Source organism: Chenopodium album, chromosome 3 (genome assembly GCF_948465745.1).
Source record: "Chenopodium album chromosome 3, dcCheAlbu1.1, whole genome shotgun sequence".
In the NCBI taxonomy this organism is placed as follows: domain Eukaryota; kingdom Viridiplantae; phylum Streptophyta; class Magnoliopsida; order Caryophyllales; family Amaranthaceae; genus Chenopodium; species Chenopodium album.
Window position 1 is genome coordinate 84,628,405 of NC_137836.1, and position 26,777 is coordinate 84,655,181.

At 35.8% G+C, this 26,777-nt stretch overlaps 3 protein-coding genes and 1 long non-coding RNA gene across 4 annotated transcripts; 2 read left to right on the top strand and 2 right to left on the bottom strand.

Moving 5' to 3' along the window:
• Positions 1-1,281: 1,281 nt before the first annotated feature.
• Positions 1,282-5,108, top strand: LOC145620992 (uncharacterized). Its single transcript, XR_014108329.1, has 5 exons — positions 1,282-1,693; positions 3,282-3,384; positions 3,659-3,726; positions 4,473-4,533; positions 4,952-5,108. It is a non-coding gene; the product is annotated as an uncharacterized LOC145620992 (long non-coding RNA).
• A 6,287-nt stretch (positions 5,109-11,395) lies between these two features.
• On the top strand, positions 11,396-12,764 carry LOC145621000 (geranylgeranyl diphosphate reductase, chloroplastic-like). The gene has a single exon (XM_081675743.1). The coding sequence runs from the start codon at positions 11,396-11,398 to the stop codon at positions 12,737-12,739; it is 1,344 nt and encodes a 447-aa protein (XP_081531869.1). The 3' UTR covers positions 12,740-12,764.
• A 168-nt stretch (positions 12,765-12,932) lies between these two features.
• LOC145621011 (putative apyrase 6) lies at positions 12,933-21,913 on the bottom strand. The gene is made up of 8 exons (XM_081675753.1): positions 20,925-21,913; positions 19,698-19,810; positions 18,917-19,024; positions 18,469-18,520; positions 15,325-15,483; positions 14,524-14,621; positions 13,901-14,094; positions 12,933-13,316 (listed from the first exon to the last, which is right to left on the bottom strand). The coding sequence occupies exons 1-8, from the start codon at positions 21,547-21,549 to the stop codon at positions 13,046-13,048; spliced, it is 1,620 nt and encodes a 539-aa protein (XP_081531879.1). The 5' UTR covers positions 21,550-21,913; the 3' UTR covers positions 12,933-13,045.
• A 375-nt stretch (positions 21,914-22,288) lies between these two features.
• LOC145621020 (NADH--cytochrome b5 reductase 1-like) lies at positions 22,289-26,570 on the bottom strand. Its single transcript, XM_081675761.1, has 9 exons — positions 26,165-26,570; positions 25,184-25,325; positions 24,981-25,071; positions 24,779-24,856; positions 24,507-24,587; positions 24,294-24,383; positions 24,022-24,087; positions 22,819-22,905; positions 22,289-22,723 (listed from the first exon to the last, which is right to left on the bottom strand). The coding sequence occupies exons 1-9, from the start codon at positions 26,283-26,285 to the stop codon at positions 22,631-22,633; spliced, it is 849 nt and encodes a 282-aa protein (XP_081531887.1). The 5' UTR covers positions 26,286-26,570; the 3' UTR covers positions 22,289-22,630.
• Positions 26,571-26,777: the final 207 nt, after the last annotated feature.

Below are 26,777 nucleotides of genomic sequence, written 5' to 3' on the forward strand. Positions count from 1 at the left end.
CCGGTGGCGAAAAGTATTAAGACCCTAGGGGATACATCTTAGGGTCATATAATGCCGTTTGGAACCTTATATGACCATTATATGATGTCTTTAATGTCCGTGGTAGGCTTGAGTTCACAAAATCAGTGAGAGTTGCAAATTGGTAAATTGATCGTTTTAAAGCAAATTGGATGGTTCCACCCACTTAATTGGACTCCCGCGGGATATTAGAGACTATAGTAAATATCTCGGCAATTTTTATTTCAAGGCAAAAAAAGGTCAAAAAAATCAAAAATTGAAGGCTATTATCCACTATTTTTGAAGTATTTTTGAGGTTAAGGAGCCCTGTGGCGAAAAGTGTTAAGAACTTAGGGGATACATCTTAGGGTCATATAATGTCGTTTGGAACCATATATGACCATTGTATGATGTCTTAAATGTCCGTGGTAGGCTTGAGTTCACAAAATTGGTGAGAGTTGCGAATTGGTAAATTGATCGTTTTAAGGAAAATTGGATGGTTCCACCCACTCAATTGGAATCCCGGAGGATAATAGGGACCATAGTAAAAAATCTCGGCAATTTTTATTTTCAGGCGGAAAAAGGTCAAAAAGTTCCAAAATTGAAGGCTATTATTCACTTTTTTTGTGGAATTTTTGACGTTACGGGCCCGGTGGCGAAAAGTTTTGAGACCCTATGGGATACATCATTGGGTCATGTAATGCCGTTTGAAACAATATATGACCATTAATTGATGTCATAAATGTCCGTGGTAGGCTTGAGTTCACAAAATCGGTGCAAGTTGCGAATTGGTAAATTGATCGTTTTAAGGCAAATTGGATGGTTCCACCCACCCAATTGGACTCCCGGAGGATATTAGGGACCATGTTAAACATCTCAGAAATTTTTATTTTCGGGCGAAAAAAAAGTCAAAAAATTCCAAAATTGAAGGCTATCCACGCTTTTTGAGGAATTTTTGAGGTTATGGGGCCCGGTGGAAAAAAGTGTTAAGACCCTAGGGGATACATCTTAGGGTCATATAAAGTCGTTTGGAACGATATATGACCATTATATGATGTCTTAAATGTCCGTGGTAGGTTTGAGTTCACAAAATTAATGATAGTTGCGAATTAGTAATTTGATCGTTTAAAGACAAATTTGATGGTTTTACCCACTCAATTGGACTACACTAGTCGAAAAAATGCCATTTGTAATAGCCTATTTGTAACGGACCCCAGCTGTCCGATACAAATAGGTTAGATACTTGGCTACACGTTAAAATCCCTAAAAGTCTAATGCATTCATTCTCTCTCCAAACAGCCGTCATCACTCACACTCTCTCTCCTCTCTCTTACTTACTTTCTTTCTCTCTCCTTCAATGGCGATTTGCCGAATTTTTCTCACTTCATTCTCTCTTTCACTTCTCTTTACCTCCATTTGCTCTTTCCTCCCTCCATTGATTAACCTCCCTTTAATTTCCCCTTTTTTTAGGTTTTTGATTTGATTAATTATTTTTTTTTTTCGATTTGATTTTGATACTTTATTGTTTTATGTTGATTAGGTGAGAAGGGAAGAAGGATTAAGGAAATGAGATGGGTTTTGCAAAATTGGTTTAATTTGTGAGAAAATATGAAGAAAGTCGATCGGCGCCGATAAGAAGAAAGTCCGGCGAGCATCTGCAGGATCTCTGCAAAACGGCAGCAGCGAGACTCCTCAGGTTTCGCCTCTTTCTTTCTCCTCTTTTTCTTGCATTTATCTCGATTTTTTTTATTTTTGTTTTGTTTGATGATTTAGGGATTTTAGGTTTTAAGTTAGTTACAGTTCTTGATTTGAGTCTTTTAATTTGTCACATTTTAGATCTTAATGATGTTTCTGTTTATGGAATTAGTTGTCGGTTGATGATTTATCTGTTTTGGCTGATGAATTATTTAATTTTGGTGGTAATTTTGTTGTGAATTGAGGTCTAATTGTTGAGATGAATGAAATTTTAGTTTGTTTTTGTTCTGATTTCAATGTGAATTCTGTTTATTTGAGGTTGTTTTTGTTCTATTTTGATTTGCAATTTTTTTAACAACAGTTCTGCGGTAAATGGAGTATTGTATTAAAGGGAATTGATTTTGTACTCGAAAAATTGTTTTCTGCACTCTTATCTGGTCGCAGTTTTTATGAACCAGTCGGAGGGTGACTGTCAAAAATTATACTTGTATTGGGATTTTTACAAATCCTGGTTTTTAGGACTAATAATGTTGCTGCAATCTCAAGGCATACTACGAATTTTTAATGACGAATCGGGTGGGGGCTGGTCCATTTTATGTGAATGGCATAGATTACAGAAATCATATTGAGTTGTGGGTGATTTTACGTGGGTTGTTCTTTGTAGATGTTTGTTGTAATGCATCAAAGGTGTTAATAAGTGGTGGCAAAATTCAATTGAGAAAGACTCCTAGTTGGTTTGTGGAGATGTTTTATCATACTTTTACACTTGATATCCTGCGTAATATCTATGGTGTTGTAACAACAAAGTTGTTAAACCGTTCATTGCCTTGCTCTTAGGCTTTGAATTACTATTGTTAAGTTTGTCTTGCTTTCTCTCGCAGTAGAAGGAGAAATTACTAAACCAAAAAACAATATGATAAAACACGAAAACTTATTTTGGATTAGTAGTTTATCAATTTCAAATCTGTTTTGACATTGCAACTTTGCATATGAGTATGAGACTATGTTGGTCGGACTCACCATTTCACTTCAAGTAATGTCGGGTCCTCGTGGGTATAGTAGTATAGATACATAACACTTGTAGCTAGCTGAGTACTCAAATCTGAGTACCATTTTTGGGATAATTGACTGTCTTGCATAAATTTATATTATGTCAGTGCATTTTATTCTCCTTTCAAACGCATCTTGTTGTTTCTTGTCCAAATAATCTACCCTTTTTCAACTAAATTTGGAAAGAAGTTAACTTGTGTTTTCTTGACTTCTACACTTATATAAATAGTTAGGTAGTAATTGATTTTCACTTGTTTTTATTTCCCGTGTGTTTCTTATCGATTTAATTTTCTGCTGATGGATTTCTTTTGATGAGTGCTGGCATAGAAATTTTGTAAATGATACTTAATTTATGTTGTTAAATTTTTGTTTGTTGATAACATAGTAAATTTTAAGCTATAAAATTAGCTCTAGAAATGAGACTTAGTGGACAAGATAAGTCTACTGAATTGGTATATTAGCTCTAGAAATGAGACTTAGTAGACAAGCTTATTCCTGCTGCTAATAATGGTGATTCTATGGTGTTTTATTATTTGAAGATGAAGGGAGATTATCATAGGTATTTGGTTGAGTCTAAGACTAGTCCTGAGAGGAAATAAGCCGCTGGGAGTACTCGATCTCACCGCCTACAAGGTTGCTCAGGTATAATTTATATATTTTTTTCTAAATTTTTCTTCAATTAATTTGGTAGATCTGCGTTAATTAGGGTTCGGATTTGGTTGTTGTTTGTGTTTTTTGCGTTGATTTGCTATGATATTTGCATTTTTGTGAAATTATCGAGTTTTTGAGGAATTATTTTGAGAACTTGATCTGGTTTTAAGCCACGTGTCCAATATTGTGAATTGAATTTGGATTATGTTTCAAATTTTGGTAGACTTCAAAAATTGAGGTATGATGTAATTTTATCATTTAGTAGGTAACTGCAAAGAGTTGGCAGGACAGCCTGATGTTGATGGATTTTTGGTCGGCGGTGCTTCCCTTAAGGTAGTGTTTTTAAGCACTTGGAATTTCAATTTACTGGAGTAGTTATTATTACATTTTCAATACATCAGATAAAAGATTTGCCACTACAAAAAAATAACCTTTTCGTAGCGATTATTTTAACCTTTAGTATCGGTTGTAATTGCAACAAAAAACTTTCCTAACGAATGGTCATTCGATACAATATCCCCCGTTGCCTTAGCCTTTAGTGGTGGTTTTCAATATCGCTGGGGTTGGCCTCAATAATCGATACGAAAAACTACATCCAATTGTGGCGATTATTGTAGCGATTACAATCGCTATAAATGTTTAACTCATTTTCTTCAAAAAAAAACATACGTATGATCTTTACAAGATTCGAACATGCAACCTCAAACTCTTATATTAAATATTTCACCAATAAGCTATGACATATTTTATGTATTCTTTGTCAAACAATATTTATGTATCTAGTGTTGAAAAGGCTTTTCGTATCGTTTTTTATGATTTAGTGGCAATTGTAAATGATACGATTTCTCTAAATTATATAAATGTGTAAAAATAGTGTTGATATGTATTATTATGTTTTCCGTATCGATTTTATATGGGAAGACCATGGCGACTGTAAAAATGATACGACATCCTTAATTATTTCACAAACATACTTGCATATTGTAGCGAATGTACAATCGCTACGAAATAATCGCTACGAAAAGAGATTTTTCTTGTAGTGTGCTGCCTGATTTTCTTCTTCCTTTTTGTCCATTCAGCCGGAGTTCGTAGACATAATCAAGTCTGCTACAGTGAAGAAAGGTGCTTTTGTTTGGATATGTAAGTTTGATTTGGGGACATTATTGCTTTTGTTTGGATTAATTTGTAGGAAAGATGTTCAGCCTGTTTTTTTATCCGACTCGCTTTATACTTAGCCAAGAGTGATCTGAGTTTCTTAAATTTAATTTTACTTTGTGTTTGTAGGTATTAAGTTTTGTTTTTGGTTTAATCATGCCATGGAATCTATCTTGCTGTCTAATAAATTAATAACATCCGTTTGTATTATATGTGAGCTTCAGTTTGTTTGAATAATTATAGAAATAATCTGTTTAATTGTTACTAGGAGGAAAGGACTTACTTTTTTATATAATTAATTATTCGAAAAGGTGTATGACTTATAGTTTTTCTCTGTTCTTAACTTCATTTTGGCTTCTTTAATTAAATAAAGTTGAAATTATTTGTGTTTCTTTGTGTACAGGAGGAAAACATTGATGATTTTTCTTCGGGGAACCATTTGAGGAAAATCCTATACGAAGGAAGATATGGTGTCCAAGAGAGATGATATGATTTTGAATTTTTATTTATTTAAATTTTTAGTATTTATTTGGGTATAAAGATGAAATTTAAAGTATTGTGTACCATTGTTTTTACATAATTTATACTCAATAACATTTGTACATGTATATTGTTATATATAAAGTCTATATTGTACTTGTATAAAATATAATTTTTCTCATTATTTAATAAAATAATTGTGCTAGCTGTCCGGCATGTGTTCAGCATGTGTTGGTAGCTGGTATTTTTATTTTAAATTGGGGGAGATACTATTTGTAACGGGCAGCTAACATGTCCGTTACAAATAACGGGTTATTTGTAACGGGAAGGTGAAAGGCCCGTTACGGATAACGGGTTATTGGTAACGCACAGGCGAAATGCCCGTTACGAATAACAGGTTATTTGTAACGGACACTGCCCGTTACGAATAATATAGCCTATCCGTAACGGCAGTATACGTAACGCCCTCTGCCCGTTACGGATAAGCTTTTTTTTCCCGTTACGATTAGCTTTTTTTCCACTAGTGACTCCTGGAGGATAGTAGGGACCATTGTAAAAATCTCGGCAATTTTTATTTCCGGGCGGAAAAAGGATAAAAAGTTCCAAAATTGAAGGCTATTATCCACGCTTTTTTAGGAATTCTTGAGGTTATTGAGGCCGGTGGCGAAAAGAGTTGACACCCTAGGAGATACAATCTTAGGGTCATATAATGTCGTTTGGAACTATATATGACCATTAAATGATGCCATAAATGTCCAAGGTAGGCTTGAGTTCACAAAATTGGTGCAAGTTGCGAATTGGTAAATTGACTGTTTTAAGGCAAATTGGATGGTTCCACCCACCTAATTGGACTCCTGGAAGGTATTAGGAACCATGGTAAATATCTCAGCAATTTTTTATTTCAGGCCAAAAAAGTCAAAAAATTCCAAAATTGAAGGCTATTATCCACGTTTTTTGTGAAAATTTTGACGTTACGGGCCCGGTGGCGAAAAGTTTTGAGACCCTATGGGATACATCATTGGTCATGTAACGCCGTTTGGAACCATATATGACCATAAATTGATGTCATAAATGTTCGTGGTAGGCTTGAGTTCACAAAATCGGTGCAAGTTGCGAATTGGTAAATCGATCGTTTTAAGGCAAGTTGGATGGTTCCACCCACCCAATTGGACTCCCAGAGGGTATTAGGGACCATGTTAAACATCTCAGAAATTTTTATTTTCGGGCGAAAAAAAAGTCAAAATTAAAATTCCAAAATTGAAGGCTATTATCCACGCTTTTTGAGGAATTTTTGAGTTTAAGGGGCCCGGTTGCGAAAAGTGTTAAGACCTCAGGGGATACATCTTAGGGTCATATAAAGCCGTTTGGAACCATCTATGACCATTATATGATGTCTTTAATGTCCGTGGTAGGCTTGAGTTTACAAAATTGTTGAAAGTTGCGAATTGGTAAATTGATCATTTTAAGGCAAATTGGATGGTTCCACCCACTCAATTGGATTTCCGGAGGATAGTAGGGACCATTGTAAAAATCTCGGCAATTTTTATTTCTGGGCGGAAAAAGGTCAAAAAGTTCCAAAATTGAAGGCTATTATCCACGCTTTTTGAGGAATTTTTGAGGTTATAGGGGCCGGTGGCGAAAAGTGTTGAGACCCTAGGGGATACATCTTAGGGTCATATAATGTGGTTTGGAACCATATATGACCATTAAATGATGTCATAAATGTCCATGGTGGGCTTGAGTTCACAAAATCGGTTCAAGTTGCGAATTGGTAAATTGACTGTTTTAAGGCAAATTGGATGGTTCCACCCACCTAGTTGGACTCCCGGAGGGTTATAGGAACCATGGTAAGCACATCAACAATTTTTCATTTCAGGCGAAAAAAGTCAAAAAATTCCAGAATTGAAGGCTATTATCCATGTTTTTTGTGGAATTTTTGACGTTACGGGCTCGGTGGCGAAAAGTTTTGAGACCCTATGGGATACATCATTGGGTCATGTAATGCCGTTTGGAACCATATATGACCATTAATTGATGTCATAAATGTCCGTGGTAGGTTTGAGTTCACAAAATCGGTGCAAGTTGCGAATTGGTAAATTTGTCGTTTTAAGGCAAATTGGATGGTTCCACTCACCCAATTGGACTCTCGGAGGGTATTAGGGACCATGTTAAATATCTCGACAATTTTTATTTTCGGGCGAAAAAAAAGTCAAAAAATTCCAAAATTGAAGGCTATTATCCACGCTTTTTGAGGTTAAGGGGCCCAGTGGCGAAAAGTGTTAAGAGCCTAGGGGATACATATTAGGGTCATATAATGCCGTTTGGAACCATATATGACCATTATATGATGTCTTAAATGTCCGTGGTAGGATTGAGTTCACAAAATTGGTGAGAGTTGCGAATTGGTAAATTGATCCTTTTAAGGCAAATTGGATGGTACCACCAACTCAATTGGACTCCTGCAGGATATTAGGGACCATATTATAAATCTCGGCAATTTTTATTTCCGGGCGGAAAAAGGTCAAAAAGATACAAAATTGAAGGCTATTATCCACGCTTTTTGAGGAATTTTTGAGGTTATTGGGGCCGGTGGCGAAAAGTATTGAGACCCTAGGGGATACATCTTAGGGTCATATAATGTCGTTTGGAACCATGCATATATGACCATTAAATGATGTCATAAATGTCCATGGTAGGCTTGAGTTCACAAAATCGGTTCAAGTTGCGAATTGGTAAATTAACTGTTTTAACGCAAATTGGATGGTTCCACCCACCTAGTTGGACTCCCGGAGGGTATTAGGAACCATGGTAAACATCTCAGCAATTTTTCATTTCAGGCGAAAAAAGTAAAAAAATTCCAGAATTAAAGGCTATTATCCACGTTTTTTGTGGAATTTTTGACGTTACGGGCTCGGTGGCGAAAAGTTTTGAGACCCTATGGGATACATCATTATTGGGTCATGTAATGTCGTTTGGAACCATATATGACCATTAATTGATGTTTTAAATGTCCGTGGTAGGCTTGAGTTCACAAATTTCGTCGTGTTTAAGTTATTAAGGTGTCCTTTAGTTAATGCGTTTAAGTTATTATCTAGGTGTCCTTTAGTTGTTGTGTTTAAGTTATTTTGGTGTTATAACTTAATCATCTGTTTTTCAAAACAATAGAAAAAACTTAAATCATCTGGTAATATTAATGGTTATTTGATGCAAATGACTGATGTTATTTTAAGTAATGTATATCATTTTCAATGTTTGAGAAAAGGATATGTTGATTTGCTCATTGAATATGGTTTTTTGAGTTAGTTGCATATTGTACTCCTAAGTCCAAACTTACCAACGTAGTAGTTGAATTGCTAGTTGGTGTGTTTTTGTGGATAATGTGTATGCAAACTTTGCCCACCTATGTCAATCTTAACAAGAGGATTGGTAGCATTGGTGCCTACTGCACATTTGGTCAGTTGAGGTAGCGGTGGCCAAGGTTATCGTGTTTGGGCTACAGCAGGCTCTGCAGTGTTATGCTCGTTGCGTGAAGTTGGAAAGGGGAAATTCCATGTTTCTCATGGTGAGAAACGAACGAAATTTATTTCTCATGGAGGCATTTTCGTAAATAAATCAACAACTTTTTCATTATTGTGGGCTCCACAATTGAATAAAGTTGTTGATTTATTTACGAAAATGTCATCTGAGAAACTGGGGCATTCTGGTTGGAAAGTGACTGTCTCATGGGCATTAACAAGGAGCTAGCTAATGATGGGTCTTTGCTAGGAACGTTAATTCGTGAGATTTTGTTCGCCGTGTAGTATGATACCGCGATTTCTAAAAGAAAGTGACTATAATGTACAAAATTATAGTACTTTGAATGTAAGATGAAATAGGAAATGCACCATATTAGTCATATAATTAACTATATTATTAACAAAAACGGGTATACAATAGGTGTAATTTGTATAGAACGAGAATCCAAAATTTCTTAAATATCACCCCAAATCACATAATAAGCTATCACATACTAGATCATGTATCAATTTCGCAAAGGGTTGACTTTTTTTTTTTTTTTGTTACTTGATTTGGAGTGATATTTATAAAATTTAGGGTCACTAAGACACTAATAATAAGCTCATAGTATACAAGATTGTTGAAACCGTATTTACTGATGATACAAATTAAAATTAGATTAGCTGCTCTTTACTCATGATCTGTTGTTAAGTTCTTCTGGTGGCTCTAATGTAACAAAAAATCGACAAAACGAAAGCAGTAGCTAAGCAGCCAATAATGACACCACCACCAGCAACAGATTTATCCGTGTGATGGTGTGCATGGACATTCTCCAAATGTACCTCTTGGTGTGGACTAAGCTCCTCTCCATGACTATTCGTCGCCTCATCATTAGAAGAAATCGCGTTTTCATGATGATTCTTCACTCTATTGTGACTAATCTCTGGAGCTTGGCTAGGGCTAACAGAAGGAGCATTGCTATGGTGAGACTTATTAGCCCCATGGTGACCGAACTTACGTGGCTCGGGCACCATGAAGTCACTCGGACCGTTGTTGTTTAAGGTCTTAACCTCATTACTCTTAACAATTAAAAACGACGAATTAAGGAGTATTAGTACAATAATACTTCTAAGAAGAGCCATATTTTTAGATGATAGAAAATAATTAGATTGATAGCTAGGTTGGTTTATTTATAAGTATAGTGAAATTAAGGGCATTAATTATAAAGGATCCAATAATCACGTAGATTCCTTAGTAGGTTCCTATATGTTGGTTTGGTAAGCTGGAGATTTTAATTATAATGTTTTATGATAATAAAATTGTCTGCTAAAAGGGGATGAATCAAAGAAAATCCACGTGCAACTTGTAGGATATTACGCTCATAGCTGTACTTAAAATATGAAAAATGTTATACATCACCCTTAGGCTACATATAACCATTAAATTTACACTTGAAAATTATAAAAAAAAAAAAAAAAAAAAAAGAAATTATCAAAATATACACACTAATAACACTGATTTACGCGTTGTCATAAATTTCTTAATTTTTACAATTTCCAAGAGTATATTTAATGCTTATATATAGCCCTTAGGGTTACATATTACATTACCCTTAAAATATTTATATTTACAACAATTTGTAAGCTGAGAAAATAAACAAAATTTTGAGTTCAACTTAAAAATATTGTGATGAATTGAACGAACAATTCAAGAAGGTTCTGATTCCAATAATTTTTGCCGATTGTTTAGGATTGTGTAGCCCAACTTATGTATTGTATATTGGTAACGTAAACTATGGAGTACATTTCTTTGGAACTCATTAATAAATAAAACAGAAAAAAGAATGATATGAGAGGGTTATAATAATACACTCGGATATAGGGTGGAACTAATATTAATAGTAGGGCATATAATATAATAATACTTCCGAGCGACAAGGTAGTTCAAAATTTAACAGAGTACCGTGATTAGTTACATTAATGTCATATTTGATTTGTTGCTCTGCTAATAATATTGTTAATTCATAATTATACATTTGATTGGCCACTGCAAATCTTGTCATAGTAAACAAGTCTAAATGGACAGAACCAATTTCACTTAGAGCAACAATTAGATATTATTATATGTTCATATTAACCAATACGGCAATAAGCGGTGAGTCCAAAAATTTAGGAATGAGCTAGGATGAATTAAATTTTGCCTAAACAAAACGTTTAAACAATATTTACTAACATACGGAGTAATGATTTTCGACTCACATAAGAGATCACCACATACAAGACTTTAACATGTACATCAAATGATTGGGCATACTCAAGTTTGCGCCCACTTATCTGGCCAAATCTAAGAGATAATATGACTACAGCTGCAACATGACAACATGCAAGAAAGTTTATAGTTGAGGCAATCAAAGTAGGTCTGCTTATCAAAAATCAGAAAGATTTCCTCACCCTCTGCCCTAATTGATTTAGATTAGCTGGCCATGTTTCCTAAAATAGAAGGTACACCACCAGCTTCATTAATCTCTACTCTCTCCCCATTCTAGTACGTATCCGCATTCCTCAACGGATCGTCATTGTAGTCCTTATAGGCCGGAAAAAGTAAACATAGCATGGCTCGTACATCATCTAGTTTTAAATAAACGACTGTAAATATGCTATACCGGTTATACCCCTTGCACATCATCTAGGAAGGCGTGGGTTCGGATTCCAAAGTTGGTAATTTAACTTTATCACCCACTTAAAAATTTAATAATATTCCCTTTCACATGCTTACTGACTTAATCACTCACTTAATCACCTACTTAAAATAATTAACCCTTCATTATTATCATCACCATTAACAATCAAAACACACAACTTTGAAATCATCAATGGCGGCATCATCTCTCCGTCTCCCCTTTCTTCCTTCCATCTCTGCTCACCTTCCTCAACACTCCAACAACACACCACCACCTTCCAACCTCCACATCTCCGGCACACGCAAGCTTCGCGCCGCCGTTATCGGAGGCGGACCCGCCGGAGCTTGCGCCGCCGAAGCGATGTCCTCCGGCGGCGTTGAAACGTTTTTGTTCGAGCGAAACGTTTCGGGTTCGAAACCTTGCGGCGGTGCTATTCCGCTTTGTATGCTCGACGAGTTTTCGATCCCACGCGACATTGTTGACCGTGAAGTCACGCGCATGAGAATCTTCTCTCCTTCGAACCTTTGCGTTGACTTTGGTAAGACTCTTTTGCCGAGTGAGTTTATTGCTATGACTCGGCGTGAGGTGCTTGACTCGTTTTTGCGGGCCAAGGCCCAGGCTAGTGGGGCCCGTTTGATTACTGGGCTTGTTACTAGATTGGACCTTCCGGCCCATTTAGATAGTGGGCCGTATGTGATCCATTACAATGTGGGCGGGTCGAAGAAGTCTGTTGCTGTTGATGTTGTCATTGGTGCAGATGGGGTCCACAGCCGGGTGGCAAAGTCGATCGGGGCGGGAAATTACGAGTATGCCCTTGCTTTTCAGGAGAGGATCAAGCTGCCGGAGGAGGAGATGGAGTATTATAGAGATCTTGCTGAGATGTACGTGGGTGATGACGTGTCGCCTGATTTTTACGGGTGGGTGTTCCCGAAATGTGACCACGTGGCAGTGGGGACCGGCACGGTTAAGTCCAAGTCAGATATTAAGAAGTTCCAACATGGGATTCGGGCTCGGGCTGGGCCCAAGATACGTGGAGGTCGGGTCTTTAAGGTGGAGGCCCATCCAATACCGGAACACCCGAGGCCCGTGCGGGTGCGAGGCCGAGTTGCTCTTGTTGGGGATGCGGCGGGTTACGTGACCAAGTGTTCTGGCGAGGGGATATACTTTGCCGCAAAGTCGGGTCGAATGTGTGGGCAGGCCGTGGTGGAGGCGTCGGAGGGAGGTACTTACATGATTAATGAACGAGATTTGAAGAGGGAGTATTTAAGGAAGTGGGATGGAGAGTATAGGAGTACATTTAGGTTTTTGGATGTGTTACAAAAGGTATTTTATGGGAATGATGCAAGTAGAGAAGCATTGGTGGAATTGTGTGGGGATGAGTATGTTCAAAGGATGACATTTGATAGTTACTTGTATAAGAAATTAGCAAAGGGAAATCCTTGGGAAGATACTAAGATGGCAATGAATACTATTGGTAGTTTAGTTAGGTGTAATCACCTAGGGAAAAAAGGAATGGAACTTTTGTCAAATGTTTGATCCTTTGTTTTGTTGCAATGGACATCCTTTTTAGTAAATCGAATGCGTGATTTTGTCATAAATTTTCCTAACTTGTACTACTTTGGCAATGATTTTTCAATGCTCACAGCAGACTAAAGCACCAGAACAATGTGTTGCAATGTTTGACTATCAAAAAGAAAAAGGTACTAACATTTATGTTAAAATAGGGCAGAGAGATGTGAACCCAAAAAGATAGCAGTAGTATCTTAATGCTTTGATTTCCTTGGCTAACTGTACAAAGAACTGAAATGGTACATCAATTACAAGAATAGGAACAAATGGTATCTATCTAGGTACACGTGTAACAATATAGCGGCCTTTTTCAAGGTCATATATTGTCTTAAACTGTGGTTTTCGCAATTTCATTACAAAGAATGTGGCCAGAAGAACAAAAACTATAAGAACCGCAAACAAGAAGAAGTAGGTGACAGACTCATTCTCAACAATATGCGTATCATAATGTTCTGTGATACTGTCAAACGATTCCATGATTGTCTGGGAAATAAAGGCTCCAAGTCTCCAATCAACAGGAGTGCTTCCTGCTGCAAACTCGATTCTGTATAACCAGCATGTGTAAATAAATCAGCTTGAAAATACATAGGCATCAGTACATCCCTTCTACACCACAGTTAATGAAAGAGGATTGTTTTGGGGGTCATTGCAAGAAAAAGAAACAAAGGTGCAACAGAGCTATGAATAAGCACATAATATTTTTCCAGAAAAAACATCAGATTAGAATCTAGTGATAATCATGCTTTATTTCAGAATATTTATATATTAAAAGTATTGCAACATTTAGAGAACATCCCATAGTCCAAAGGGCTAAGCTTAACATTTTCCTTATAGCAATTAGCTTAATACAAGTAATAAATACTCCAAAAAAGGTAATAGAAGTCAATATGAATTTCATTACACTAATTAAAATTGACCAGCAGGCAATGAATTTCATTACACTAACATTTTCCTTATTTTTTTCTTTTCACCTATAGGTAAATTTTTAGGATGTATATAAGTTCAAATAGGTTCGGACAGTTTCAACAAGTTCGAATTGTTCAAATACTGGATTTTCAGGTGAAAAGAATGAAGCCTGACGAGCACAAATTCTAATGTCTATGAGAAGACCCAGATATGGAAGCATACCTCTTCTCATCAAATGGAATGCCAAAACTGTTGCGTAACAAGATCACCATGAATGTATATGAGAAACAACTTCTTGACAGTTCTACACCATCAATATCAAATTTTCTTTTAAGATTGTCCCAGTCATCCTCGCAATAATTTTGTGCAACAGACTCCAGTTCTGATATAGAAGCCTTTAGAACTAAGCCTCGAAACTGCCAGCAACAAAATAGAAAAGTAAAGCACTGTTCTACTGCAACAAAATATACCTGTCATTTCATTTTATTCCACCATGTACCCCCCTCATTAGGCATTAGCAATATAAGAATCTTATATCATGATCTCTTTTTTTCTTTTTTCTTAAAAATTAAATATTACAATGTACAAATTGTTCTGATTACTGATTTTTTAACTCCATAGTAAAGAGCTTATTAGCCCAAACACAATGTAACAACACAGTGTGGTTAATGAGAAGCATATTACTTCTGAGATTATCAAATTCCTAATTTCTTAGAAGCCTGATTTCAGATTATCATCATTTGTTCCTTACCACGTGATACAGGGAGTTAGAAGATAATTTTCTCACCATAAATTTTTTCATCTATGTTCCCTCAGATATTCCTAGTGATTTGTCAAACACAAACCTGGGAAGAAAGATAGAACCTTTGCTGCGGGTGAGGTTTATTTTCCAACTCACTAAAAATGGTAGGCATCATCTCGCATGGTGCATGAGTGCATTTTCCTACAGAAAAAACAAACATTTCTCCTGGGCATTAGTCAAGACATTAGAAAGTTGCTACGCCAAACACATGAAATTAATATCTACTTCAGAGGACCCTGTAACAAAGTTTTCAATCAGTTACAAATTACAAATACAGTAGTATAAACCAGGCTTTGTCAATAGCATGGCCAAAGTTGTATGCTGTAATTTGGCAACAAAAAGCACATGTGAGGTGTACTTCTTGGCTTCTTTAATTGGATGAGTATTCTGGCTATCAAAGGGTCATCACTCTCAATAGTCATGCACCTTGGTAACTTTAAATGTTGAATGGAACTCTTATTTATGAGTTAAGACTTTGTGCATGGGGATTTATTTAGTTATTTTTATTTTTTGTAACATACTAACATGTTTATAGTAAAACTTGCAAAACAGCTGAATTTCAATGTTTGGGCCAACATAATAATCAAGTCAAGGGGATTAAGAAAATTAGCAGGCAGTTCAGCTGAGATAAGGAACTAGTAAAAGCCAAGGGGAGCAACTACATCTATTCAGAGGCAGAGCCTACAAAATCATACAGCCCATATAAAGAGTCAAAACATCACTACAGGAAACTTCAAGGACATAGAACCATTTTCAGCTCCAATATGTTCTAATCATAGCAAAATAATTAAGCAATTTGGGAAAATCACAAGACTAAGGATGTATTGCACAATAGAACAAGTACCTTTCCTATCATTCAGCAACATGGTAAGTTCAGATTTACAAGCAGAAAAGTTCCCTGTGGCATGGGATTTCAAAAGATTCTCATCACTCGCCTGTGATGTCAATTCAAATCCTCTGGGATAACAAGGATTAGGCATGGATCTTTCACTATTAAGTGAAGCTGCAAAATAAATTAATTGATAGTTATACACCAAGTTCAAAAAACGCACAATATTTATTTATCTCGCTTCAACACCTAAATTGTAGATTTGATAATAATACATTAAAAATAAAAAAATTGATGATGCTTATCATGAAGTTTAGCAGATTTTGATCTATTTATTACTAGCAGGCCATCACAAGCCGATTGATGACAGCCTCTCCACTATAATGATAAGTAATTAGTTTATATTGTCAGTGAAATTTCACAAATGGATTACAAATACTAATAATGATATATTTGACATGAAGTATTACAGACTCTCACCACTGTTAGCATGCATGTCTTGGATAAGACCTAACTTTCTAGCAACAATAAACATTATATTTGTACAGATTAGGTGGAAATTGTATGATCTTAAGGGGCTTCTCAACTTTGTAAGGGCAGTCAACTTATGGGATAAGTATGGGGGCTAAATGACCATTATTAGATGAATCCATGCAAGTTTTCCATATCAAGTCAGCATTTTCCACCTGATCATGGAAAGGTTTGAAGGACTTAATTTACAATTTTGCAAAAAATTCCCTGGAGTCGGCCAATGTAAAAAAGGTTTAGAGTTCCCTGCGCCTTAAGAGAGCCTCATCAAAGCGCATGTAGTTATAAATTTTGTGAAAAAACTATTGTTTCCCTTAAGGAGGAGCCTTAGGCGTGCCTCTGTGCACCTCAGTTGCACTTCATCACAATCGCTTCGTCTGGACTACAAAAAGAGCATAACCCCTAATGCCATGTGCCTAGGTGTGCCTATTCAAACAGAGTATTTCTTTGAGGATTGAACAAAAAGAGCATAACCCCTAATGCCATGTGCCTAGGTGTGCCTATCTCAAGATTGTAAGGGATGCATCCCTGGATCATTTACTTTTTTTTTTGAACCATATATGGCCCAATATAGCCACTAGCCAGTCACATAAGGCCCATGGCGGCCTTAAGATAATGATGGGAGGTGTGTACACTGTACATAAACAGCTAAATTGGAAGTTCAAAGACAATGTGCATAGATTAATTCACCTATATGGCCGCACCCCGACCTCTTTCCTTTCAAATCTGAAATAGTTGAAAATTGTCCGAAAATAAAGGCTTTAATACACAAAATCGGAACATTTATGGAAATTTCGGGACTGGTGTTGAAAAATCTAGGATTGTAAGGATTGCATCTGGGGATCATATAACGTTGTTAGAAACCATATATGACCACTATTAGGTCACATAAAGGCAAGTGGCTGGCTTAAGTTAATTAAGTGAGATGTGTACATAAATGGCTAAATTGACGGTTTAAAGACTAAGTGGACAATTTCAATCACCCAAATGGCCTCTCATGGTGTCGTGGGGTCTATAGGAAGAACCACAACCACTTTCCTTCCCAAGTCCGAAAAAGTCGAATTTGTCAAAAAATGAAGGCTATATAATACACGAATTCGGACCAATTCCGGAGATATCGAGACCTAGTGTCAAAAATTCTCGGGATGATGGGCAATGCATTCTAGGGTCATGTAATGTTATTTAAAATCATATATAACCACTAGTCAGTCAAATAAAGGCCTATAGCAGCTTTGAGTTAATGAAGGGCGGTGTATGGGTAAATGGCTAAATTGACAGTTTAAAGGCAAAGTGTGCATTCTAACCACCCAAATGGCTTCCTGAGGTGTCATGGGGTTCGTGGGAATCACCTCGGCCTCTTTCCTTTTCGGGGCTGAAAAAATAAAAAAAATGTCCAAATTGAAGGCTATAATCCACACTTCCAGGCCAATTTCTGATAAAAAATTTAAAATTAAAATGAACGTTTGGGGTGTCCACTGGGTTCATATAAGTTGTTTTGGAACTATAAGAGGCCTATCAAGAGGACTATAAAGTTCAATAAATGAGTTTGGCCTAAAAAAGAATAGTTCAATAATGAGTTTGGTTAAGCTATGTGGCTTTAGAAATTATGTTGCATTGAGATGGTTGTTTATATCAACAACTTGGCATCCCAAGGTCCTTATAAAGGTGTCAAGAATCCTTCATCTTTGGGTTCAAATTCATTTTTTGTAACTAGAAAACCTTTGTAACCTTAGACCCTAGAAAACCTAATCCAAGACCTGAAGTCTTTTGAGATAACTTGTGCCATTTGGGCAAACCTTGAGACTAAGATAAATATGTGACATGAATTTCTGGAACATATAGGTTGCTTGCTTTCTAGAACTGGCAATTTCATATATTTAAATAGTTTCCAAAAAGATATTGACCAAAAAATTGTAGCATACAATCGTCTATGATACCAATGCATCTTCCATTGTAAGCCATAAGCCCACTCCCCCTACCATTCCTAACAATATAAAAAAAATCTTACTTTTTATTAATCACTAGTTTAGTCATCTATAAGTGAGTAAGTAATGAACAGAAAATCAAGAATTAGTTGCCTATACCCCATTTCCCCCTAAATAAAGTTACTTGTTCATAGATTTAGTTGTATCATAAATAACTCGAAGGGTTTGATATAGGTTCATTACCCTAAACTATATCAAAAACATGTTATTACAAAATTATGTAGTACTCTATTAGTAAGTCTTTCCTCCTTGAAAAAATAATTAGTTCTATACATTTCATAAAAATTCTAATTGGAACCTCCTCAAGGCCTGGACAGTTAAAATATTGATATGACAACCTTCATGAGGTTTGACCAAACAAACCCTTGACTAGAGACTTTTTCCAGGCTCCCACTGATAGGTTTTCAGGACCAATTTAAATAAAGAAGGTAGTCCCATCAGGCTGACCTTGATTGAAAAGACATTGATTTACTTCACAAGCAAAGCAGAGGGAGCAATTAAATGCATTGATTGATTGAGTCCATACTAATTCAAGCTGAGAAATTACCCAGTAGAATCAAACATGTTCTGATTTTATTTTCATACTGTTCATGGAGGAGACACATTAAAAAGCATTAAGGCAAAACAGTATCAATCTGAAACTTACATGACACCAAGTTAGGAACACTCCGCTCATGAAACTTTTTCCAAACTGCATCCTGCATCCAGTAATCCACAAATTTGTATGTTAATAGAAGAGAAGTCATATTCTTACTGCACATACTCCACATAATGTGGAAATTGTCCATCCCCTATCCCAGGTAGAGTTAAGCTATAAGTCTAAATCCAAAGTAATGGCCAAATAAATGAGAATAGAAAAAAAAATTAGAACACGGGTATAGAACTTATATCAATGTCTTAGGTTACTTTATATTTCGGCTTAAACTGCAGTTTTGGTAAAATATATAAGACATAACCATCCAGATAGATCTCTAAAATTAACCTTCCTTGAAACCATTTATAAACAATTAAAGTTCCACAGAGAAGGAAAAAAGGTAATCACACTTCAAGAATTTCATCCTATTACATAATGAAATAATATCCATGAAAGGCACCTGACCAAACTGCTGCAGACTTTGAGTATAAAGATTGTAAGGAACTCCTGCGAACCTGATAACTCTTGAGGATTCTGATAGTGGAGTCTCAGGGCTAGCAAAAGAGACCTGCAAACAAATTTAACTAATTCAATAACAATGCAGAATGACGTAAGCTAATTCAGAAGATATCACAGCCTACCACTTTTGTTACCAGTTCATAGTAATCCAATACATGCGCAGACAGTTTTATGATGTTCCACTGCTTCGAATAAAGAAACCCTAAAGCAGCACTACTAAGATGAGCCCATAGCCAGGTCTTGTTGCTGGTACAATAAGTATCTTTAACTCGGTGTTTTAACAAAGCTATGTATCTATGTTTCCATCTCACATCAAAAGACTAAGAGATAACAGTCACTTGAAAGAAGAGACGTTGCTGAAAATTATTCACAAGTGCTTTTTTCCAAAAAAAAAAAATAATAATAAAAACATAAAAAAAAAATAATAATAATAACTTTAAGTTAAAAGAAAAACAGATTATCAGAACTCTTTTAGATACATCACTTATTAAGGAAAACTTAGCCGTTATTAGTAATGAAATAGGAGGAGAACATGCACAACATTACAAGTTAAGCAGCAAGAGATTGGTTCATTACATGGACTAAAGATCAAGTGCCAAGACCTAATTATGCAGCAGAAATAGAATTATGCACTTGTTACTTTGCACAAGCACTCAGATAGAGGCAGGTCAAAAGACAGGAAGAAAAAGAGAGGGTATGAGAAGTGAAAACAAAAAGAAAACCTGCATGGCAGAACTTCCAAGCGAAACTACTCCAGCTGTTTCTTCAGGTTTATTGCCTAGGTAGCCGAGGGCATAATTTACAGCCAGCCAAGAATAAAGACCCTCGTCTTGACCTGCACCCAGATTGTGTCACACGGACTTAGAAACCATTGAATAACTGTCATTTCTAATACAACTGAATAAGTAATGGTTAGATTTGAAACCTTTTATCGTTTCAGAGCAAGAATGATTGGAGTACAACTCAGAGATCAGCATAAAGGGTGCCTAGATGTGATGGACCTTGAGGTATTTTTAAAAAATTTGAGCTAAAAACGTTAACAGACTTCCTAATTGTGAATAATAAACTGTTAATGTATCATGCACGTGAAGAAAGATCACAGCATGAGCCTATTACAGAAACAAGTAAACTGCCAGATCTCTTCTACGGTAGACTTAGCTATAAAAGAAAAAATTTAAATAAAAGATGAAGTGTAAGATCATACCAACAGCATGACCACAAAAGTATTCAAGTTCCAATGATTTGCAATCAATTACACGTCAATAAGAATCCGCGAAAAGCCATAAAATCTACATTATCAACTCACAAACAACTAACTGAAGCAACAGATATCATGGAATAGCATGCCATTCTCTCAAATAGAAAATAAACTCAAGATGCATCTATGCAAGATTGCAAGCTTATATACCCTACATTTTTACATTCCCTAGGTTTGATAGTTGATAGTTACAAGATCACAATTTCTGCATCTCCCACTAAAAAACTACGGATTATTACCGAGCACATCAACTCAACCCAAAATCATCAGTGTGCCTCTAAAACATTATGGAATTGCATACTTCTCACTAGTCTCTTGCTCTATTCACTTTAAATCAATAAGTTAATTTTCATTAAAGACATATAATTTCAACAATTGCTTCTTTTCAGGCTTTCAAGAAGCACACAATAATCTAACTAGCAGTAATAATTCAGCATTAATTGAACAGTAGAGAATATTGATAACTATAAGCAACATAAAATTCATGGTTACATGATCAAATTTCAACAATGTTGCAAATTAAAAACATCCCACCTCTCAAAAACACTACTAAACTGCATTCATCTTCAACCAATTAGATCATAAATCACAATAATCATGTCTTCAAACTAGCATAAATCATGAAAATGCATCAAACTAAATCTGCAAACAAAATTAACCCAATAATTAAAATGAATAAATAATTCCATACCTTTCAAAACAGAAGCCCAATCATCCCTAAACATGAACCCAGATGATCTCAAAACCCGACGACACTCTTCCAAAATCCTTTCTCTCTCCTCAACTCCATCACCCACCAAATCACTCGTAATCATAAGCTGAACTTTACTAAATTTCCACTCATAATTGGGGATTTTCTCCTTGGCAAAATCCATCAATTTGAACAACACCCGACCCGCCAATTTGGGTTGCCCGGAAAATTTCAAAGTTCCGGCATCAACCCAGAAAGAATCAGAGTTCTCGCCGGAAAAGGGGTTGCCGGAAACCTCATTTAGAGATCGGAAAACAGAGATTTGAGAGCGAGAGAGTGAAATGTCGACGACAATGCCAAAAGAAGAAGAAGGAAGAAGATGAAGAGAACGGTAAAGAGAGAGAAAGTAAAGAAGAAAAGGGAGGAGAGAGAGAGAGATGATGAGAAGAAGGTGTTTATGGTGGTGGGATTTTGAAGATGGCGGTGGAGGAGAGAGAGAGAATGGTTGCATCCGAGGAGGGAGTTGGGTTTTGTGAAGTGGGATGTATGAAGATGATGAAGATGATTTTGTTGATGATAGTGAGGAAGAAGAAGAGGGAAATTTGTGGTAGTTTGAAGACGCCATTGGAGTGATCTTGGAGCTTGGGGAAGAGAGAGAAGAACGAAGGAGGTTAGAGAATTCACATGGAAATGGAAGTTGTATTAGCACTTCACCAGGAAAGAGAGAGAGTGAAAGGAATGAGATTTTCTCTCCTCCTTTGCCTTCAAATGACAAGTTGAATGATTACCGATTTACCATGCCCGGAACGGCCGCATCCGCAGGCCGAATGCACCACACCCGCCGCCCCGCCGGTGTATGTTATAATACTAATTTATCGAGACGTTTTGGGCGTGTGATATACTATGTAAATGTTACTATAATTGGCACGAGAGATAATTTGTATGAAATTACTATGAAGTTTTTTTGTTGGTGAAGTAAACGAACTTTAAAATGAAATTGTCATTGCTTACCAAATGGCGAGCTTCAAGTTGTGTACTACTTATTGAATAACATTTGCTTATTTACGACTAGTGAGATTTGTATAAAATCGGAGGATTACAATTAGTGAGATTTGTATAAGATCGGATGATTAGAGGTAGCAAAGGAATCTGTTGAATCAAGTTTGGTTTGAGTTGATTGTAAAAAATGTAAAAGCCAATTTAGATAAATCACATCTACTTTCAAACAAAATTTATATTACGTAATAAAGTAGGATCAATTTCGAATGATCAACTTCTCATAAATTTTGTCTTGGCCATTCATGAAATTATGGACTATTTAATGGGATAGGGTCAAAAATAGTGGGAAAAATTAGGATTATGAGGAATCACAATTGATAGTACAATGTTTTAACTAAAACAAAGTGTACACGTTCCTTGATTCTTCAACTGATTACATGCTCAATAAGTCAATAGTCCAACCTAAATTGCATATGACAGCCTACTAAAAACTGTTTATAGAAAAGTTAAACAGAAGAATAATAAAGGTTTAACCAAATACAAGTATCTGCAGTAGCATCCAGAATGAGGCTCATCAAGTCATCAGTGTTGCATCTTACAACTATTTTGACCTTGATGGCAAAAAATTGATGTTGTAGAACAATATATGTCCCATGGCAGGGGCCGAATAAGAAAAAAAAATGAGAGAATAAATGGTATAGGTAGTTTTAGAACTGAAATTGCATCTCGGAAGTGTATCCTAGAGCTTCGAGATGAGCAGCCATGGCCTTGTTCATTGGAGGTGGTCCACACCTCAAGATCTGATGACAATTCATTGTTACTCATTAGTATTGAAACGTTGGATTCTACGAGGAGTTGAGGGTAGGAGATGCATTAGAGATTAGCAAAGGTCTACCTGAATATCAGAGGCAGGTTCAGGACAATGATCTTGAATCATTTTTGCAGATACGAAACCAACTCCACCACTCCATTCTTCAGGTGGCTAAGGAGGACAAAACATTTGTATATTAGAAAACCTTTCCTATTTTATTTACGAAATATTAGTCCTTAGTATCAACATGCAATGCCTACTAGAACCGCATCTTTAAAAATACTTGCACCAGTAGTAATACTAGTAATACACAAGACTAAAGATACTTCTAGAACAAACTCCTGAACGGTATACCATGCTCAGTGCCACAACAGAATCACAGGCCATTTTTACATGAATGTACTGTAATAATATTTATGCATGTCAAAATCAATGCTGAGTGCTTCTTCAATGAGATATTACAAATAAGTGATAGCTACATTTACCGTGATTCCCAAATGATTGTTTACTCACCAAAATGAGATAAGTCCTGCTCTTATTCCAACTAAGCAAGGCTTGTAAATGGAAAATGCAGGACAGGAACAAGTCAACAAATGGAAACTGAATGTTCGACTCACTAGTCACTACTAACCTACATGAATCATCAGCATTACTAACCAAATAATAGACCACCCTATTTGTACAACTTTTTCATACCAACTTTGAGCTTGATAGCCACCAATGTCAGCAAGAAAACGAGAGTCCTGTGAGTTGTAAATTACTCAACCCCACACAAAGCAACCCTTAAGCTCTTATGCTAATTTCCATTCTCAGATTTTGACCAATGATAATCAAATTAGTATCTAGATATATGATATATAATCGCCTGCAGTATATATTACTTAATGTGCCCTAGATAAGCTTTCTTAAATCAGTCTACTAAACTCTGGAGAGTCCACTAGTCTACCAAATTTCAAACCAACCTCTTTTGAGCAAATTGACCTCTTTCGCCATAGTTAATATTTTTCAAGGTCCCCTGTATCAACATTCTTATTTAGCTTAATCATTTAAAATAAAAAACAAGCACAATTAAGCATGCTCAAGCCAATTATGCCTGACAATTTAAGACATATCTGCCTGACAAATGAAGACGGCATGAACATGTATATATACTCGTGATACTAGAAAATAATCAATAAGTCATTAATACCTTATTAGTCAACAATCAAGCAATGATCTGCAGTTGTAGAGTGAAAGAGGGTTCATTTAGTGTGATACAAGATTGCAGAAATAAATAAAATCTAATACCTCGTTTAGGACATAGTAAACAGAGAATCGATCAGGGAAACTGTGAGCAAAATTGTCCAGTTCTTCCTGCAATACAAAAAAAAAAAAACAAATTATAAATGGAAGCAGTTTAATGAGCTGAAAACTCTTGCAATCACACATTATAAGAAAAGACAGCGTATATACAGAAGAGATAATACTGTATCTAACTTATAAAGATTGGGTATAAGCAAAGTGATAACCATAAGAGAAACTAATTAAAGTAATGAAAAACAAATGAATGTTGGAATTACCTTCAAAAGAATATCATCATACGTGACATTTGCGTATATTAACTGAACCTTGGTCTTGTCACTTGGATTCTCTAATATGGCTCTAGCAACCTAACAATATACAAAATATATCATGAAACAAAGTGACTTGCTCATTTCTGGATATAGCTGGAATTATTGCATTTCTGAGTATAAAAAGTAGTAAATCTTCCATTTTACACCACACTGACAGACCTGAAACATTGGAGTAATTCCTGTACCTCCAGCAAGCATACCAAAAGCTCTAACTTGCCCGGGCTGATACTTAAAACGTCCCTGCAATATAAGCAAAACCATATTGGTAACTAAAATACATCCATAGTAAACAGCTAGACAATCAAGCAAGTTTTTCATGGTACACAATTCTAATTAGTTCAAGTAAAATCACTGAAACCCCAGATTGAAGACTAATGGTGCATGGGGTACCATAAATATATCTTGGAATAATATATGATAGGATTACGAACCTTGGGGCCCTTGACAGACAAGTAATCACCTTCACGCATTTCTCTGAAATGGTGCGACATTCTTCCTTGTGGATACATCTAGAAATCATAGGGTACCTATTTTAGATCCAATTGGAGACAACACAATGCAATAACTACAAGGCAAGGCTAAAAGAGGTATTGGATCAAGTCATTAACTATTGCATCAAGTATACTGGCATACCTTTATAACCAACTCAAAATAGCCAACATCAGAATCCAACGTAGTTGGTGTATAAGCTTTCATAACATCCTCACCATTAGCATCTTTTCCTCTGCATCAACAATGATCAATATCACATATAAGCACTTAAAGTTCTAAGATAAATATGTTCAATTTTGTCGGTCATCATACTCATATAATGCCATTGTACAAAGCTCACAAACCTGCAACTTATATGTTGTCCAATTGGAAGACCCAACACAGAATCTGGTGAAGGAAGAGAAAATCTAAATTTCGCAACATTATGACTTAGCTCAGTCCGTTTCACAAGCTTAAATTCCTTGAACGCTTCAGGGTCCAAGCAACCTAACACAACAATTATCATCAATAACACAATACAGTGAAATTGAATTTAAACATTTAGAAAGGATCACAATGAAATACTACACATCAAATTAAATCTTGCAACTCAATTAAAGTCACTAGTACAACTTTAAGTGACCTTACACATATGAAATTAAAACATCAAGATCAACATTGTTGTCGAGAGCCTGATTAGCTGACCCAATCCGTTTGGTATAAAGGCTTTGGCATTGTTTTTATATGATATTTTGATCAAGCATTAAGGATCATCAAACTTACTACATCACCCCTACATTTTTATCACCATCACCCCTACATTTATGTCATCATCAAAACATCTTTAATCTTGACCAATCCACTTTGGGCGAAATGTATACTAACATAATACATAATGCCACTGTTCCAGTATTTAACTTTAACCATTAGAGTCCCTTAGTTTCTCAAGATCAACCAGAATTTCCAGAAATACATAAAATATTTTTGATTAAAATAGCCCTAGAATCATTACTTCACAAGTCAAAGTATCCAAATCTTCTAGTCATTAACAAAATTATTTTCCAGTACATATCTAAGGAACCCAGAATTGTTTATGCCCAGAGAATCCAACCAATATATTTAAATATTTTATTCATGATGCAGCTGATCATCTCAATTTATTATATTCCCAAAATTCAATATTATAACCTATGAAAATTCAAAAACATCCCCAACAACATAGTTATTATAATCAATGAAAACCCCAGAATTAATAACTGAACAATAATCAATTAAACAACAGAAATAGCAGCAAATCATCAAAATATACAAAAAAACGCAGAAATTGAAGGGAAAAAGAAGGGTACTTTTGAATTTGGATTTAGATTTGTTGGAAAGATAGAAATAATAAGCAGAGCCAACACCAATGGCAGCAAGAGCAACAGAAATGCCTATAATCTCATTTCTGTGAGACTGCAAGGAATCCATGATTAACCAATTAAGTGATTAAATCTCCTTTTCTTTTTTTCCCCTCTCCTGAGAAAAATGATGAATCAATTTCTGGGTATTTTGTGTGAAATCAGGAAGAAGGTGGTATTGAATGAAGGGGTTTGAGATGAACAACAATGGTGGGTTGTTAATGGAGGTATCGTGTTTGGTTTAAACTGGTTTTGACTCTACCAAACTATACGCTTCACCATTGGTGGGTTCATGCGCCCACTACACTTTCCCTTTTCACTAAAAAGATTGATTATTCTATCACCTTTATTCTAAAAAATACAAAAAGTGGTTGGTTGGTTATTTACAAATTTCAAAGGGCTCCTTTGTGGAGTTTATGCCGTTTTGAATGGAGCGTTCGGTTGGTGTATTTTTTGAATTGGAAACGGATTCGATTAAACCAATACCGTTATTATGTGTTTGGTTTGAAAGCATGGTAACAATTCTGGTTTTTTTTTTTATTTGTTAATTTATTTATTTTAT

Excerpts from the sequence above, each read along its gene's own strand:
- LOC145621011 (XM_081675753.1), bottom strand. The coding sequence starts at position 21,549 with ATGGCGTCTTCAAACTACCACAAATTTCCCTCTTCTTCTTCCTCACTA. Across the intron at positions 18,521-18,916 it reads GTCTGCAGCAGTTTGGTCAG|GATGCAGTTTGGAAAAAGTT; the intron begins GTGCCTTTCATG and ends TACTGGATGCAG. Across the intron at positions 14,095-14,523 it reads GGTTCTATCTTTCTTCCCAG|TTTCGAGGCTTAGTTCTAAA; the intron begins GTTTGTGTTTGA and ends TGTTGCTGGCAG.
- LOC145621000 (XM_081675743.1), top strand. The coding sequence starts at position 11,396 with ATGGCGGCATCATCTCTCCGTCTCCCCTTTCTTCCTTCCATCTCTGCT.
- LOC145621020 (XM_081675761.1), bottom strand. The coding sequence starts at position 26,285 with ATGGATTCCTTGCAGTCTCACAGAAATGAGATTATAGGCATTTCTGTT. Across the intron at positions 24,588-24,778 it reads TGTCTGTCAAGGGCCCCAAG|GGACGTTTTAAGTATCAGCC; the intron begins GTTCGTAATCCT and ends CTTATATTGCAG. Across the intron at positions 22,906-24,021 it reads TTTACTATGTCCTAAACGAG|CCACCTGAAGAATGGAGTGG; the intron begins GTATTAGATTTT and ends TGTCCTCCTTAG.